At 34.8% G+C, this 12,939-nt stretch overlaps 2 protein-coding genes across 3 annotated transcripts in view; both read right to left on the reverse strand.

Moving 5' to 3' along the window:
• Positions 1-2,552: 2,552 nt before the first annotated feature.
• LOC114374132 lies at positions 2,553-4,552 on the reverse strand. Its single transcript, XM_028331737.1, has 5 exons — positions 4,193-4,552; positions 3,728-4,105; positions 3,464-3,523; positions 3,098-3,379; positions 2,553-2,732 (listed from the first exon to the last, which is right to left on the reverse strand). Exons 1-5 carry the CDS (start codon positions 4,550-4,552, stop codon positions 2,553-2,555), a joined length of 1,260 nt encoding a protein of 419 aa, XP_028187538.1.
• A 2,494-nt stretch (positions 4,553-7,046) lies between these two features.
• Positions 7,047-12,939, reverse strand: part of LOC114391630 (serine/threonine-protein kinase CTR1-like) — a 32,529-nt gene continuing 26,636 nt past the window's right edge. Inside the window, exons 9-17 of one of the 2 annotated variants that reach the window (XM_028352615.1) lie at positions 12,716-12,784; positions 12,466-12,566; positions 12,269-12,353; positions 12,058-12,156; positions 11,178-11,246; positions 10,919-11,050; positions 8,381-8,475; positions 7,650-7,814; positions 7,047-7,264 (exon numbers count right to left, since the gene is read on the reverse strand). In XM_028352615.1, the coding sequence (XP_028208416.1) occupies positions 7,739-7,814; positions 8,381-8,475; positions 10,919-11,050; positions 11,178-11,246; positions 12,058-12,156; positions 12,269-12,353; positions 12,466-12,566; positions 12,716-12,784 (726 nt within the window). In that variant the 3' untranslated portion in view covers positions 7,047-7,264; positions 7,650-7,738. The remainder of the gene's footprint in view (positions 7,265-7,649; positions 7,815-8,380; positions 8,476-10,918; positions 11,051-11,177; positions 11,247-12,057; positions 12,157-12,268; positions 12,354-12,465; positions 12,567-12,715; positions 12,785-12,939) is intronic. The other variant, XM_028352621.1, reaches the window with a different exon arrangement.

The following is a 12,939-nucleotide window of genomic DNA, read 5'->3' on the forward strand; positions in this document are numbered from 1 at the left end:
AGAAACTAGCAGTTAGACGATTGCCAACTCAAGGTTGGCTTTCATTTTTCCAAATGGATCAATTATTCACAATGATACTGGGGTTTACTTTCAAACTTCAACTCTGGTGCCCATTCGAGTACCAAACAGCTGTGATTTTGCAACCCTAAAAACCAGAATACACAATACCCTTTAGCTATCCGACAAACAATTTTTGGATGAAATTCACTACCAGAAGCCATTCACCGATACAGGTAACCAAATTCGCTTTCAATGTATGAAATTGATAAATGATGACGATGCCAACACAATGTTAATGTGTAATGATCAATTTTCTTGTGTTGGTCCGATTGAGTTATTATGCACCGTTGGAAGAACACCGGGTGGAATAATAAACTTACTTCAATGCATTATGCTCGGTACTCATGACGCGATCCTGTATTACAACGGGAAATGGAACATGCCACCGTAGAACAAATTTGTTGGATGCGCGTTCACAGGAAAAAATCCTAAGAAATTTCAAATTCCTTCAACATGTACCATCGATGAACTGAAGAATTTAATAAAGCAAGTTGCACCTAAAGGAATTCCCCCTCTTGGAATTCACAAATCACAAACGGTAAGACGATTGTTTTTCCGCCAACCAGGTCGGTTTGAGTATTCAGATACGCTTATAAAATATGAAATAAATGAGCTGAGGACCAACGAAGAACTGCTGAAGGTGTTAGTACAATCTAACTACTGGGAAAAATATGGGCCAATAGAAATTTTAGCTGTCTTTACTAAATATGTTGTGAAAATCGAAGACGAGGTGACTGCGACATAGCTAAACAACTGAATGCAATGTTTATTTTTTTGCTTTTTCATTGATGTAACCTTTATCTGTTTACGGCGTGTTTAAATCCCATAATAAAGTTCAATGTGTTGTTTCAATGGTCCAAAGATAATTTATTTTAAATGTTTTACCTTAAAACATTACGCATACTTAGAAGGGTCGGATTCTTATTTTTATGGATTTTCTGACTCTTTTTTTAGGTGTTATTTGATGGAACCGGGGAACGGGAATAATTTTCTGGGTTCTTTGACGTCCAAACATGAGAAATAGTGCCTCTCCATTGTCTTACGCCACTCGCACACCCACGGAAAAAAAAACCCCAAACATGGGTACTTGAACATGAAAAAGGGTCGGATTCCTATTTTATTGGATTTTCTGGCTCTATTTTTAGGTGTTATTTGATGGAACCGGGAAACGGGAATAATTTTTTTAGGTTCTTTGACGTTCAAACATGAGAAATAGCGCCCCTCCATTGTCTTACGCCACTCGCACACCCACGGAAAAAACCCCAAACATGGGTACTTGAACATGAAAAAGGCTCGGATTCCTATTTTTTTGGATTTTTAGGTGTTATTTGATGGAACCGGGGAACGGGAATAATTTTTTTGGGTTCTTTGACGTCCAAACATGAGAAATTTCGCCCCTCTATTTTCTTACGCCACTCGCACACCCACGGAAAAAAACCCCAAACATGGGTACTTGAACATGAATAAGGGTCGGATTCCTATTTTTTTGGATTTTCTAGCTCTTTTTTTAGGTGTTATTTGATGGAACCGGGGAACGGGAATAATTTTTTTGGGTTCTTTGACATTCAAACATGAGAAATAGCGCCCCTCCATTGTCTTACGCCACTCGCACACCCACGGAAAAAACCCCAAACATGGGTACTTGAACATGAAAAAGGCTCGAATTCCTATTTTTTTGGATTTTTAGGTGTTATTTGATGGAACCGGGGAACGGGAATAATTTTTTTGGGTTCTTTGACGTCCAAACATGAGAAATATCGCCCCTCCATTGTCTTACGCCACTCGCACACCCACAGAAAAAAAACCCCAAACATGGGTACTTGAACATGAATAAGGGTCGGATTCCTATTTTTTTTTATTTTCTTGCTCTTTTTTTAGGTGTTATTTGATGGAACCGGGGAACGGGAATAATGTTTTTGGGTTCTTTGACGTCCAAATATGAGAAATATCGCCCCTCCATTGTCTTACGCCACTCGCACACCCACGGAAAAAAACTCCAAACATGGGTACTTGAACATAAAAAAAGGGTCTCATTCTCATTTTTTTGGATTTTCTGGCTCTTTTTTTAGGTGTAATTTGATGGAACCTGGGAAAGGCAATAATTTTTTTGTGTTCTTTGACGTCCAAACATGACAAATAACGCCCCTCCGATGTCTTACGCCACTCGCACACCCACAAAAAAAAACCCAAACATGGGTACTTGAACATAAAAAAAAGGATCTGATTTCTATTTTTTTGGATTTCATGCCTCTCTTATAAAAACATTTATTTTTAATGTAATTCTTACGAACAAAACTCATGATTTTAGCTTCACTTTAAAAAAAAATTAAAACACTCCAAAACTTCGCTTAAGGACCACGATTGGAATCAGAATCGATACGTCAATATCATAAAATAATAAATTGTACAAAACAAGTCAACTATATTAAATTAAAAAGTGTAACAAATACAAAAATTCATGTCAACAACAAAACAAAAAATAAATACAATAATCAATGCTCTGTGCGCCGTCTCTGTCGAGCCCTGACACTTCCATCAGCACTGGCTCCCCCTCTGGCGATCGTCAGGCAATCCTGCATAATATCATATAACTCTATGCCTGCAGTGACCATCCTAAGGTTGAGCACACGCTCCAACCTCTGTGCAATCACCTCATAGCCGTCATAATCATCCTATGACAGTCATTAAAAACATTTATTATAAAATTTAAAATACATAACAACTCAACAAACATTAAACGCGCGACAAATCTTACCACTGGATGTGGAGGGCTGGGCGGCTATATGTACTCCTCAGGGTCTGCTGCTGGTGCATCTTTAGGCTGGTCACCTGCCTGGGTCGGTATCATGAATAGGTGAGATATCCAGAAAAACCACTCCATGTAATCCGCAGATACCTGCCCAGGCACTAGACAAAGCTCACCCACAGCTAGTATGTGGTCCGCAAAATGCATCCACCTGTCATCTATATCATCATGTGACAATCGAGCACTAACAGGCGGCGGAGGGATGCTCTGAATATAACCAAACTATCATACCACCCTCTCTGGTCGAGCTGTGACCACCATAGGACCCCATCTCAGCTGACCCTGGAATGATGAAATAAGCTCAAAGGCCCTAACCCCCTGATGCTTAGTGTAAGGCAACCAGGACACATCTGTGACGGTCAAAGCATCACAACGTGCCCTGTAAGGTGCTCCTGTGATTCCCTTCATATGCGCCTTCGACGTCAGCCACCGGGAAGCACGTGAGGACATCTCCTGGTATGCATCATCTGCGACGCACTGATGAACACTAGGAAAGTGCTCATAGATCCAGCACTACAAAAAAAACTGAGGTTAACATAACATAAAACATGTTTAAATCATAATCGAACGTAACATATTTAAAAACACAAAATTTACCTGTAGTAGAGTCAGGTACCCAGCAATCTGTCGTGTGGTGGTCCAAGAAGCCTCATCTAACTAGTCATACATATGAACCAACGCGGCAACTCCCCAAGCATAACCACCACTCAGACCCAGGTTGCGAAAAGCGTCTAGGTGCACCACATGAACATATGTTGCACTGCAACCGACCAGGTGCAGCAGATAAGCACGAGCTGCTATAATCCACCGTCGGGCCTGACATCTCATCTCATAAATGTCTCAAACCCATCCCAGTCATACGTATGCTCCACGTGATCGTGTTGTCTCGGCTCTAGCCTCCTCAGCAGACACCTCTAGCAACTCGGTCAACAAAAAGATCGCCTCCTCCGCAGAAAGAGCATGAAAATTGTGCAACGCGCCAGTGATAGGCAAATGGAGGAGTGACGACACATCATCCAATGTGATCATCAACTCTCCTACCGAAAGGTGGAAGGTGCTGGTCTCGCTGTACCACCTCTCCACAAATGCGGATACAAGTCCAAGATCGCCAGTAACAACTGAACAATCGATCAGTGGACTTAATCCTGTAGCACCTACCAGTCCTTCAATCTCAAGCACTGGTCTTCCAATCAATGTCACCTTCCTCCCATGTGACACCAACTTCAAATCAGGATGTTCCTAATTTGAAGTACAAATTATACAATTATTAAAAAAAATTAATGAAAAACAAATCAACAATGATAAATAATTAACAAATTAAAATACCTGTCCACTCCAAACAGCGTGAGCAACATGGTCCGCAAATGATGTCAGTACTGACGGGTCACGTGGCTCACCAAGGAATCCCTCAACATCATCAACATCTGACCCCTTAGCACCATCAGTACCCTGTACGTCCGCAATCATCTCAAGTGCCTCCTCAGCCAGATCAGGAACATCCTTAGTCATGTCAGCAACATCCTCAGCCATATCAGGTGCATCCGCAGTCATTTGATGAACCCGTTGCCTACGGGCTGAGGCAGTAGGCCTACGCCTCTCGGGAACATCAGCTGCATCATGGTCATCATGTCTATCTCTGTCTATAAGTCTACCTATAGCACGACCTAAACCTCGTATTCTAGCCATGATCTACAAATCATGAGGAACAATATTTTTTTCGGTCAAAATATACACAACTTTCTTTATAAAAATAAAACAAGTTTATTTATAAACAAATAAGACTAATTTAAATCAAATTATTTGAAAACATACACAACATAATTTAAAAAAAAATAAAAAACTTCATTTATAAAAAAAAACACAAATAATGTAAAAATAATTAATTAGTAAACATCCACAAGTTATTTTTAAAAAGAAAATAAGAAACTTCATTTATAAAAAAAAACACAACTAATGTAAAAAAAAACTTAATTAGTAAACATCCACAACTTAATTTAAAAAAAAATTAAAAAACTTCATTTATAAAAAAAAAACACAACTAATGTAAAAAAAATTAATTAGTAAACATCCACAACTTAATTTTTTTTAAAAATAAACAACTTCATTTATAAAAAAAACACAACTAATATAAAAATAATTAATTACTAAACATCCAAAACTTAATTTAAAAAATATAAAAAACTTCATTTATAAAAAACCACAATTAATGTAAAAATAATTAATTAGTAAACATCCACTTAAAAAAAATAAACAACTTCATTTATAAAAAAAACACAACTAATATAAAAATAATTAATTAGTAAACATCCACAACTTAACTTAAAAAAAATAAACAACTTCATTTATAATAAAAACATAACTAATGTAAAAATAATTAATTAGTAAACATCCATGACTTAATTTTAAAAAAAATAAACAACTTCATTTATAAAAAAAAAACTAATGTAAAAATAATTAATTAGTAAACATCCGCAAAGTAATTTATAAAAAAAATACTTCATTTATAATAAAATAAACAACATTATTTATAATAAAATAAAAAACTTTATTTATAAACAAAAAAACACAACTAATTTCAAAATATATAATTAATAAACATACACAACTAAAATTATATATAAAAATAAAACAAAAATGGGAAAAAAATTTCAAAACATACACAACTTAATTTATATCATTTATAAAACATGATTAGTATTTAAAAAATAATTTCTAAATCACACACAACTTTATTTATAAAAATAAACAACTTCATTTATAAAAAAAAACATAACTAGTTTAAAATTAAATAATTAGTAAAATACTCAACTAAAATCATATAAAAAATAAACAAAACCAATTAACAAAAATAACCAACTTAATTTATACAAATAACCAACTTTATTTATAAATAAAATACACTAATTTAAAAAAAAACAAAGGAATATTTAAAAAAAAACAATATTTAAAAAAAAAAAACAAACTTTCGGAAGAAGTGATTCTTCCGGAAAGTGCTTCCGAAAGTACTGAAAGGTCATCCGGAAGAACCCTTCTTCCAGAAACTTTCCGAAAGAACTACTTCTTCCAGAAAGTTTCCGAAGAGATACTCCGGAAGATTTTCGAAAGATCGGTTCTTCCAGAAGACCTTTCAATACTTCCGGAAAAACCCTTCTTCCAGAAATCTTCCGGAACACCTTCCAGAAGTTCTAGAAGAACCCTAAACGGATCTTCCAGAAGCCGTCACCGTAACCACTCCTTTCCCCATTTTTCCAGGCGTCTTCTACCCTAAGGTTCCACTAACCTAAGGTTCTACTATCCTACCCTAAATGCTACAACTACACTGCATAATAAAGGCAAAGGCAAGTTAAGGACACCTACCTCAAAGGCAAAAGGCATGGTTCGCAGAGAAGAAGAAGCAGCCGGGCTCGCTGGTCTCGCAGAGAAGAAGCACGGAGGAAGAAGAAAAGAAGCAGCAGGAAGTGATTCTGGGAAGAGGAGCGCCTTTTTTAAATTTTTACTTAAAGGACAAAATGGTCCATTCACTAAAATTGTTGTGTGCACCTAGCATATCCCAAAAAAATTAGCGCAGGAACAAAAGTTTGAATCACATTATTTTAATGATTTATTAGATTTCAAGGATTAAAAAGTCAAATATTTTAAAAGTTAAAAAACTTTAACAGGCTAAATTCTTTATTAGGGACTAAAACATTTAATGAAAAAAAGTTGAAGAATTGTGACCAATTAAACTTTTATTTAGAGATTAAAACCCAAATTTTTAAAAAGTTTAAAGACTAATTACTTAGTTAATCTTAGTATGTAAATCAACCAGAATGAAATAAAAAGAAGCGGAAGTGTTTTCTGTTCTTATCTGCATCTTTTCGATTGAAATGATAATATATCATTTTCTTTTACCTCATCCTAATATTTTTTTAAAGTATACTAAACATCGCTTTAACATTTTACCAAATATAAACTAAGAATTTGAAGATTATATAAAATGAACATTTCTAAAATACTTATTCGGTTAACATGCTCGCAAAATAAATTAATGTAAACTTCAATAACTATTTAAGCAAAGATAAAAATATAGCTGAGATGGTAATAATAATAATGGGATGTTACAAAAATGGGTTGCGAGTGCAGAATTGCAATGTTAGTGGGTGTTCATGTACAGTTATCCTTCCTAGTGTAATAACAATGATGGGGGGAAAGGAAACTTTATTATTATTTCTTTTAAAAGATAAAAATAATTCTTATATGTATAAATTAGAATCCCAGTGTCATACGATTATTATAGGTACATCCAAAGCAAATAGTAATATATATGACAATGTGAGTAATGATTATATAAATAGCATATACAACAAAAATTCGTAGGTTACTCTATAAAACGGTATATTGTAATTCTTCAGCAATTTCCTGTCAAACCAAACATATACACAAATCAGCAAAATCTGATATGCAATAAACATCATCATCTTTTCATGGAAAATCACATGTAAGGTATATATTTTAGCATAACTAATGCAGGGTGGGGGGGTAGTTTTGATTATTCACAGATTGCCTCTCATTTAGGCTCTAGATAACATGTGGTGAAAATGTGAAATGCGTATCTAAATTACACAGCAGAGACTCTTGCCTATAATTAGAGTCATTAATACAAACTATTACCCTAATTACCATAAATATACATACAACTCATATTTTCCTATGCACAATATTTCTAACAAGATCTTTAGATCTTTCAACTCTTTAAATAATAAAATGCAGCACATATATAAATTCAAATTAGGAAGCACCTGACCTGAATAAACTGGAATCCCATTTATTTTTCTGTTCAATATTGCTGTTTCTTGTCTGTATACAGGTTGAAGATTATCAGGGTAAACTTGTTCACCCTTTAGCATCAGCAATTATTTGCTGCAAACATTTCATAACATAGGAGAAAGAAGGTCGTCTCCAGTGTTCCCTACAGCACCAACAGATAGTAAATAGAATGATTGTAATGGAGTTTGAAATATGGGCTGCTTGAATATCATACTATAATTTCAGATTCAACATTAAGACAAGGTATTACAAGTGTCAGAATCTGTTCAACAAAGAATTAATATTAGTTGGCCAACATTGGTTGGTACAAATGGTAAGGGAGAATCATGTTAATTATGTTGGTCGGGGTTCGAATCTACCAGGGCCATTGTTGATGGGTAACTTCTAATTTGCAATTACTTATAAGCACTTAAACAGTGTTATCAATGGTGGATGGCAGAATATGGTGGAAGGCAAATTTTCCACCATATAAGCACACCATTGCAGCCTATGGTGTCCCCATTGCAGGGCTCCCTTCACAAAATTGCCTATGGCAGTTGGCATAAAATATACCACGCCATTCTCCATGGCACTGCCATTTGGCAACCATGTTTATAAGTACTTGTTTAGCATGGGCTACTACCCTGACCCTAGAACAGAACAACCATCCATGACCCAAAATTTCATCTATAAAGAAAGAATCAAAAATTATTTATTTAATCTACTTACGTGGCCCAGCAGAGCTCAATCAAGGCAGCCACTTGAGGATTCACATGCCCTGGAATCTCTAGCCTTTTGCCCATAAAACCAACAGCTGCAACAACCTACACTAATCGCATTCTGGTTATCAAATTAAAATCCACTTGATGCATATTATAAAACATGATGTACGGAAAGAGAGGCTAGTGAAAAAATGAGATCCAGGAAAATGATCAATTAAAACCGCTAACAGCCCCTGATGAGCCTCTAAATTTAAGTAGATGAATTATAATGAGAATTGGACAAAATATTCAGGTAAGGAATAACATTTTTTTAAAAGAAGAAATTAATAAGATGATAGGAAAAAATTACAAACAGAAGGTAAGATAAGGAATCCTCCTTAGAAAAATACAAAACATAAAACAACGAAGTAAAAAAAGAGAAATTCTGGAACAAAGCTGCTCAAGCCATCAACATTTGTACCAGGGAAACTCCATTAGTAAGGCCATTACCCAAGTCATTCACTTTATGAATAATTAATAAAAAAAGGGTCAATCAAGTCAATATAGAGATAACCCTTTTACTACTCTTTAAACATTGTTAACCACTCATTATTTTGGCTTAATTGCAAAAATAGTTTCCCTATTTATCCCAACTCACTATATTGGTCCCCTACATTTTAATTCAGAGTACCCCTTTTTTTTCAAATTGACTATTTGAGTCCCCATGGCTAAAATTGGTCGTTGACTATTAACAAAAAATGTTGACTGTCATATGTCATTATGTAATTGGTTGTTGACTTGTCACGTGTCATTAATTAGATAGTAATATGTGACAGTCAATGTTTTTTGTTAACAGTCAATGTACAATTTTAACCATGGGGACTCAAATAGTCAATTTGGAAAAAAAGAGGAATTCTAGTAGTGAATTAAAATATAGGGGACCAATTTAGTAAGTTGGGAAAAATAGGGGGAATTATTTTTGCAATTAAGCCTATTATTTTAAATGTTGCTCTCAAATTTAATTCTCCTAGGGGAAAACTATTACAACAAACAGAGCCTTATCACACCAAAATGGGCACAAAATTTGTAGGACAAGACACATGCAGGTGATCCAACATTGGAACTCACTAGCTGATACCATATTAAAATTGGACTAGGCACATAGTTGTCAATCCCATCATTGCGGCACGGAGTGGCCGACCCCTAAAGTGAAATAGCGTATAGCGGGATAAATGCTATTTTAATATATTTTTTTCACATATTCTGAAATTTTTTAAAATATATATTATATGATTTAGAATTTTTTATTATTTAGCTTCTTATATTATATATTATGTTTAATTTATTTTTTATTACTATAACTTTTTATTTATTGTATCATATATTATGCTCTATAAAGTTTATCATATTATATTTTTTAAAATAGTATGTTTTACATTTTTAATACTAGTATTATTATTATAATTATTTAGTTTATGATATTAACAGTTCACATATTTGTTTTACCGCATAGCAGTCCAGGTAACAAGTTTAAAAGTCACACTTATAAGAATATCTGGCAGATAGATGGTGGGTGGAATTGACGCCCAAGGCCAAATAGGTTAGAAAAGAGGAAAAAAAACACCCTAAAAGGTTAAAACCCTAAGACCCGATCCATCTATCCACGTTCTGTTTGCTCATGCCACCACTGTTAAAGTGAAACTCACAACACTCAAGTGGAAGAGAGGGAGGTCCACAGCACGAGTATTTTCAGGTTTTCATTCGAAACTGCAACACAGACCGCAACAGCACCGCCCCGCACCGCTGCGATTGCAGCAACGACCACAGCTCCTTTAAACTGCTCCACAACAGGTGGACTTGTCGTGGCCAAGGGCCACTCCACTCCACACCAGCGTGACAGCCGCTATTGATTACATAGACTAGGCCTAACTCAACCTTTAAAGTTAACTCAAAGGGGGAGAGTTTTCCAATTCTTAAAGTCTATTTTGGCCATATTCCTAGTTAATGTGGGACATCTTAACACCCCTCCTCCTCATGCCCAAGAATGGACAGGGAAGAGTGAAATTTGCAGGATTGAACATCTATCAGTGACCCAACATTAAGACTCGATAGACGTTAATATCAAATTAGAAATAGACTGAACCTAACTCAATCCAAAAAAGTTAGCTAAGGGGGATGATTGCCCATGTCTAAGATTAATAACTACTTTTCTAAAATAGAGCTAAATCAAAGGCAATTAATTTCAGACCTGTCCAAATAATAGAATCTGCCCTAATAATCATATAATCTACAATAATTACACAATTATAATTTTTTTTATCATACTTGGGACAGACCTCAAGGAGTTTTGCAATAATACTTTTTTATACAGCTCTCTGTTGTGTAGTTGAAACATAAGGCTTAATATGTCTCTTTTTCTCCATTAACTGTGAATAAATAAATGTACCATGTGGAATTCTCAGCAATCACCAAGTTCAAAGGGAAGCACAATTTCTTTTATTCTATCTACAGTATCTAGTATTCTAGAAATTAGCTAAATCCAAAGCACTGTGGTAAAGCAAATAACCTGTGAAGGATTTAATTGTCTCCATGGCTGTTGCAGGGTCACTAGTTCCCACAAGATTACACCAAAGCTGAATACATCACATTTTTCGCTTGACAGTTCTCCTCGAATGACTTCAGGTGCCATCCATTCAGGCTGAACATGTTCATAGAGGGAAAAAGGAATACTTTATAATGTCAAATCATCAAATATTTATTAAACATAAGAAAAATGTAACAAAATCTAACACACGAATGTGTTTTAGTTAATAAATAGAACTTACAGTTCCGGCAGCGGTTTTAGATGAAAGAAATGTGTTTGCCTTTGTACGTGAAAGGCCAAAATCACATACCTGAAGTAAATATTTTAAACAAAATAGTCGTAAGCACCCAATATCTATATGGGAGGTTGGGTGGAGTGGGGGTGTTGGTACAGAAAATAATAGCAATCCAGGCAACGTGAAGCATTAATAAATAGGTACTGCCAAATGGGGAACAACTAGACTATGACCTTTCAGCCATCAACTGTCATGGCAAGGGATACATCCTCAAATTCCAACTCAATTTTTTATGGGCAGAAAAAAAAAACAAGAGGTATAATAACAAGGAGATCCCTTTATTTTATTTTATATATTAAAAGTGGAACTCTACTGTTCCCTCTCAAAAAAAAAAAAACTGTACTGTTTCAATCTAGGTTATGAACGATGTTGTTGCCTTTGATACCATGTTGAAACTATAGGACTTTAGATGTGGGAGAAAGAAAGGTGAATATGGAGTCTGAAATTCATATTGGTTTGATTTCATGAACTGATGATACGATGTGACAAAATAAAAAACAAAGCACTAAACCTATTTATATTAATACTAAACTCTCAATCAATCCCAATGAAAAAAGGAAGATTGGTATGAAAGGAGGTGATGGTGAAATAAACCTATAGATACCGTACAATCTGAAATTGATATTGGATTGATGTGACACAAGAAAAGACAAAGCAAAAACCCTATTTATATTAATACTAAACTCCCAATCATAATTAAATAAGGAAGCATGGTATGAAATATAATGAAATATGAAAACCATTTTCAAAATATTGTATAAGATTAACATATTTTATGGAATAATAATAATATGATGGCATGTTTTTCAGATATTCGAACAGTTACCTTAACAGTGTATGAATCATCAACCAAAAGATTTGGAGACTTCAAATCTCTATGAACAATAGGAGGTCTCATTTGATGAAGATAATTCATTCCGCTTGCCTAGACAAACATATGAACTTGTCACAGTCTTATTGAGAGTATCATCATCTGCATGAAGCCTAAAAAAACATAGAAAGAGGAAGACTAGCAGTTTTAATCATCGAAGACATACAACATCATAAGCCATACTTAAACGACGCTTTTCACTAAGTGATGATCCAACATTGGGCATGTGCAGAAGTTCATACAAACTGCCTCTGCAAATCAAGGAAACTATTTGCATAAGAATATCACACAAAGCCCAAATCGTTTCCAATTATATTATGCACATAAGCGAGGAACATTCATTGTTTCAAGAAATTATTGTACCTTGATAAATATTCTGTTACTATTGATAACTTCGGGGGTTGAATAACTGCACCCATCAAAAGTACAATGTTTGGATGCCGGAGGCGCTTCATGAGTGAGACCTATAAAATAAACTGGAATACTGAAGTGCAATCAATGAGGACAAAAAAATTTATATGTGCAAATCTAATATAGAATTATTCCCCAACCTCATTTGAAAATATAAAAAAGAACATGGGTATAACTTATCAAAAACAATAATCATGCATACCTCCTTTAGAAATTCTTCAAATCGCCCAGGATCAAAACCCTGCACTTTAAGAATCTTCACAGCAACATCCTAAAATGGTAGATAGTTAGGAGAGCAAAGAAAAAGGAAAAAAAAATTGGGGCTAGAGGCAGAAGTGTTTGTTGCACACAAACTACTTAATGGTTTTAGGGATGTTCTCACTAAATGGGAGAATTTTCAGGATACCCACAGTTAGTTCCCTAATT

The sequence above is a fragment of the Glycine soja genome, chromosome 2 (genome assembly GCF_004193775.1).
Source record: "Glycine soja cultivar W05 chromosome 2, ASM419377v2, whole genome shotgun sequence".
NCBI classification, from domain to species: domain Eukaryota; kingdom Viridiplantae; phylum Streptophyta; class Magnoliopsida; order Fabales; family Fabaceae; genus Glycine; species Glycine soja.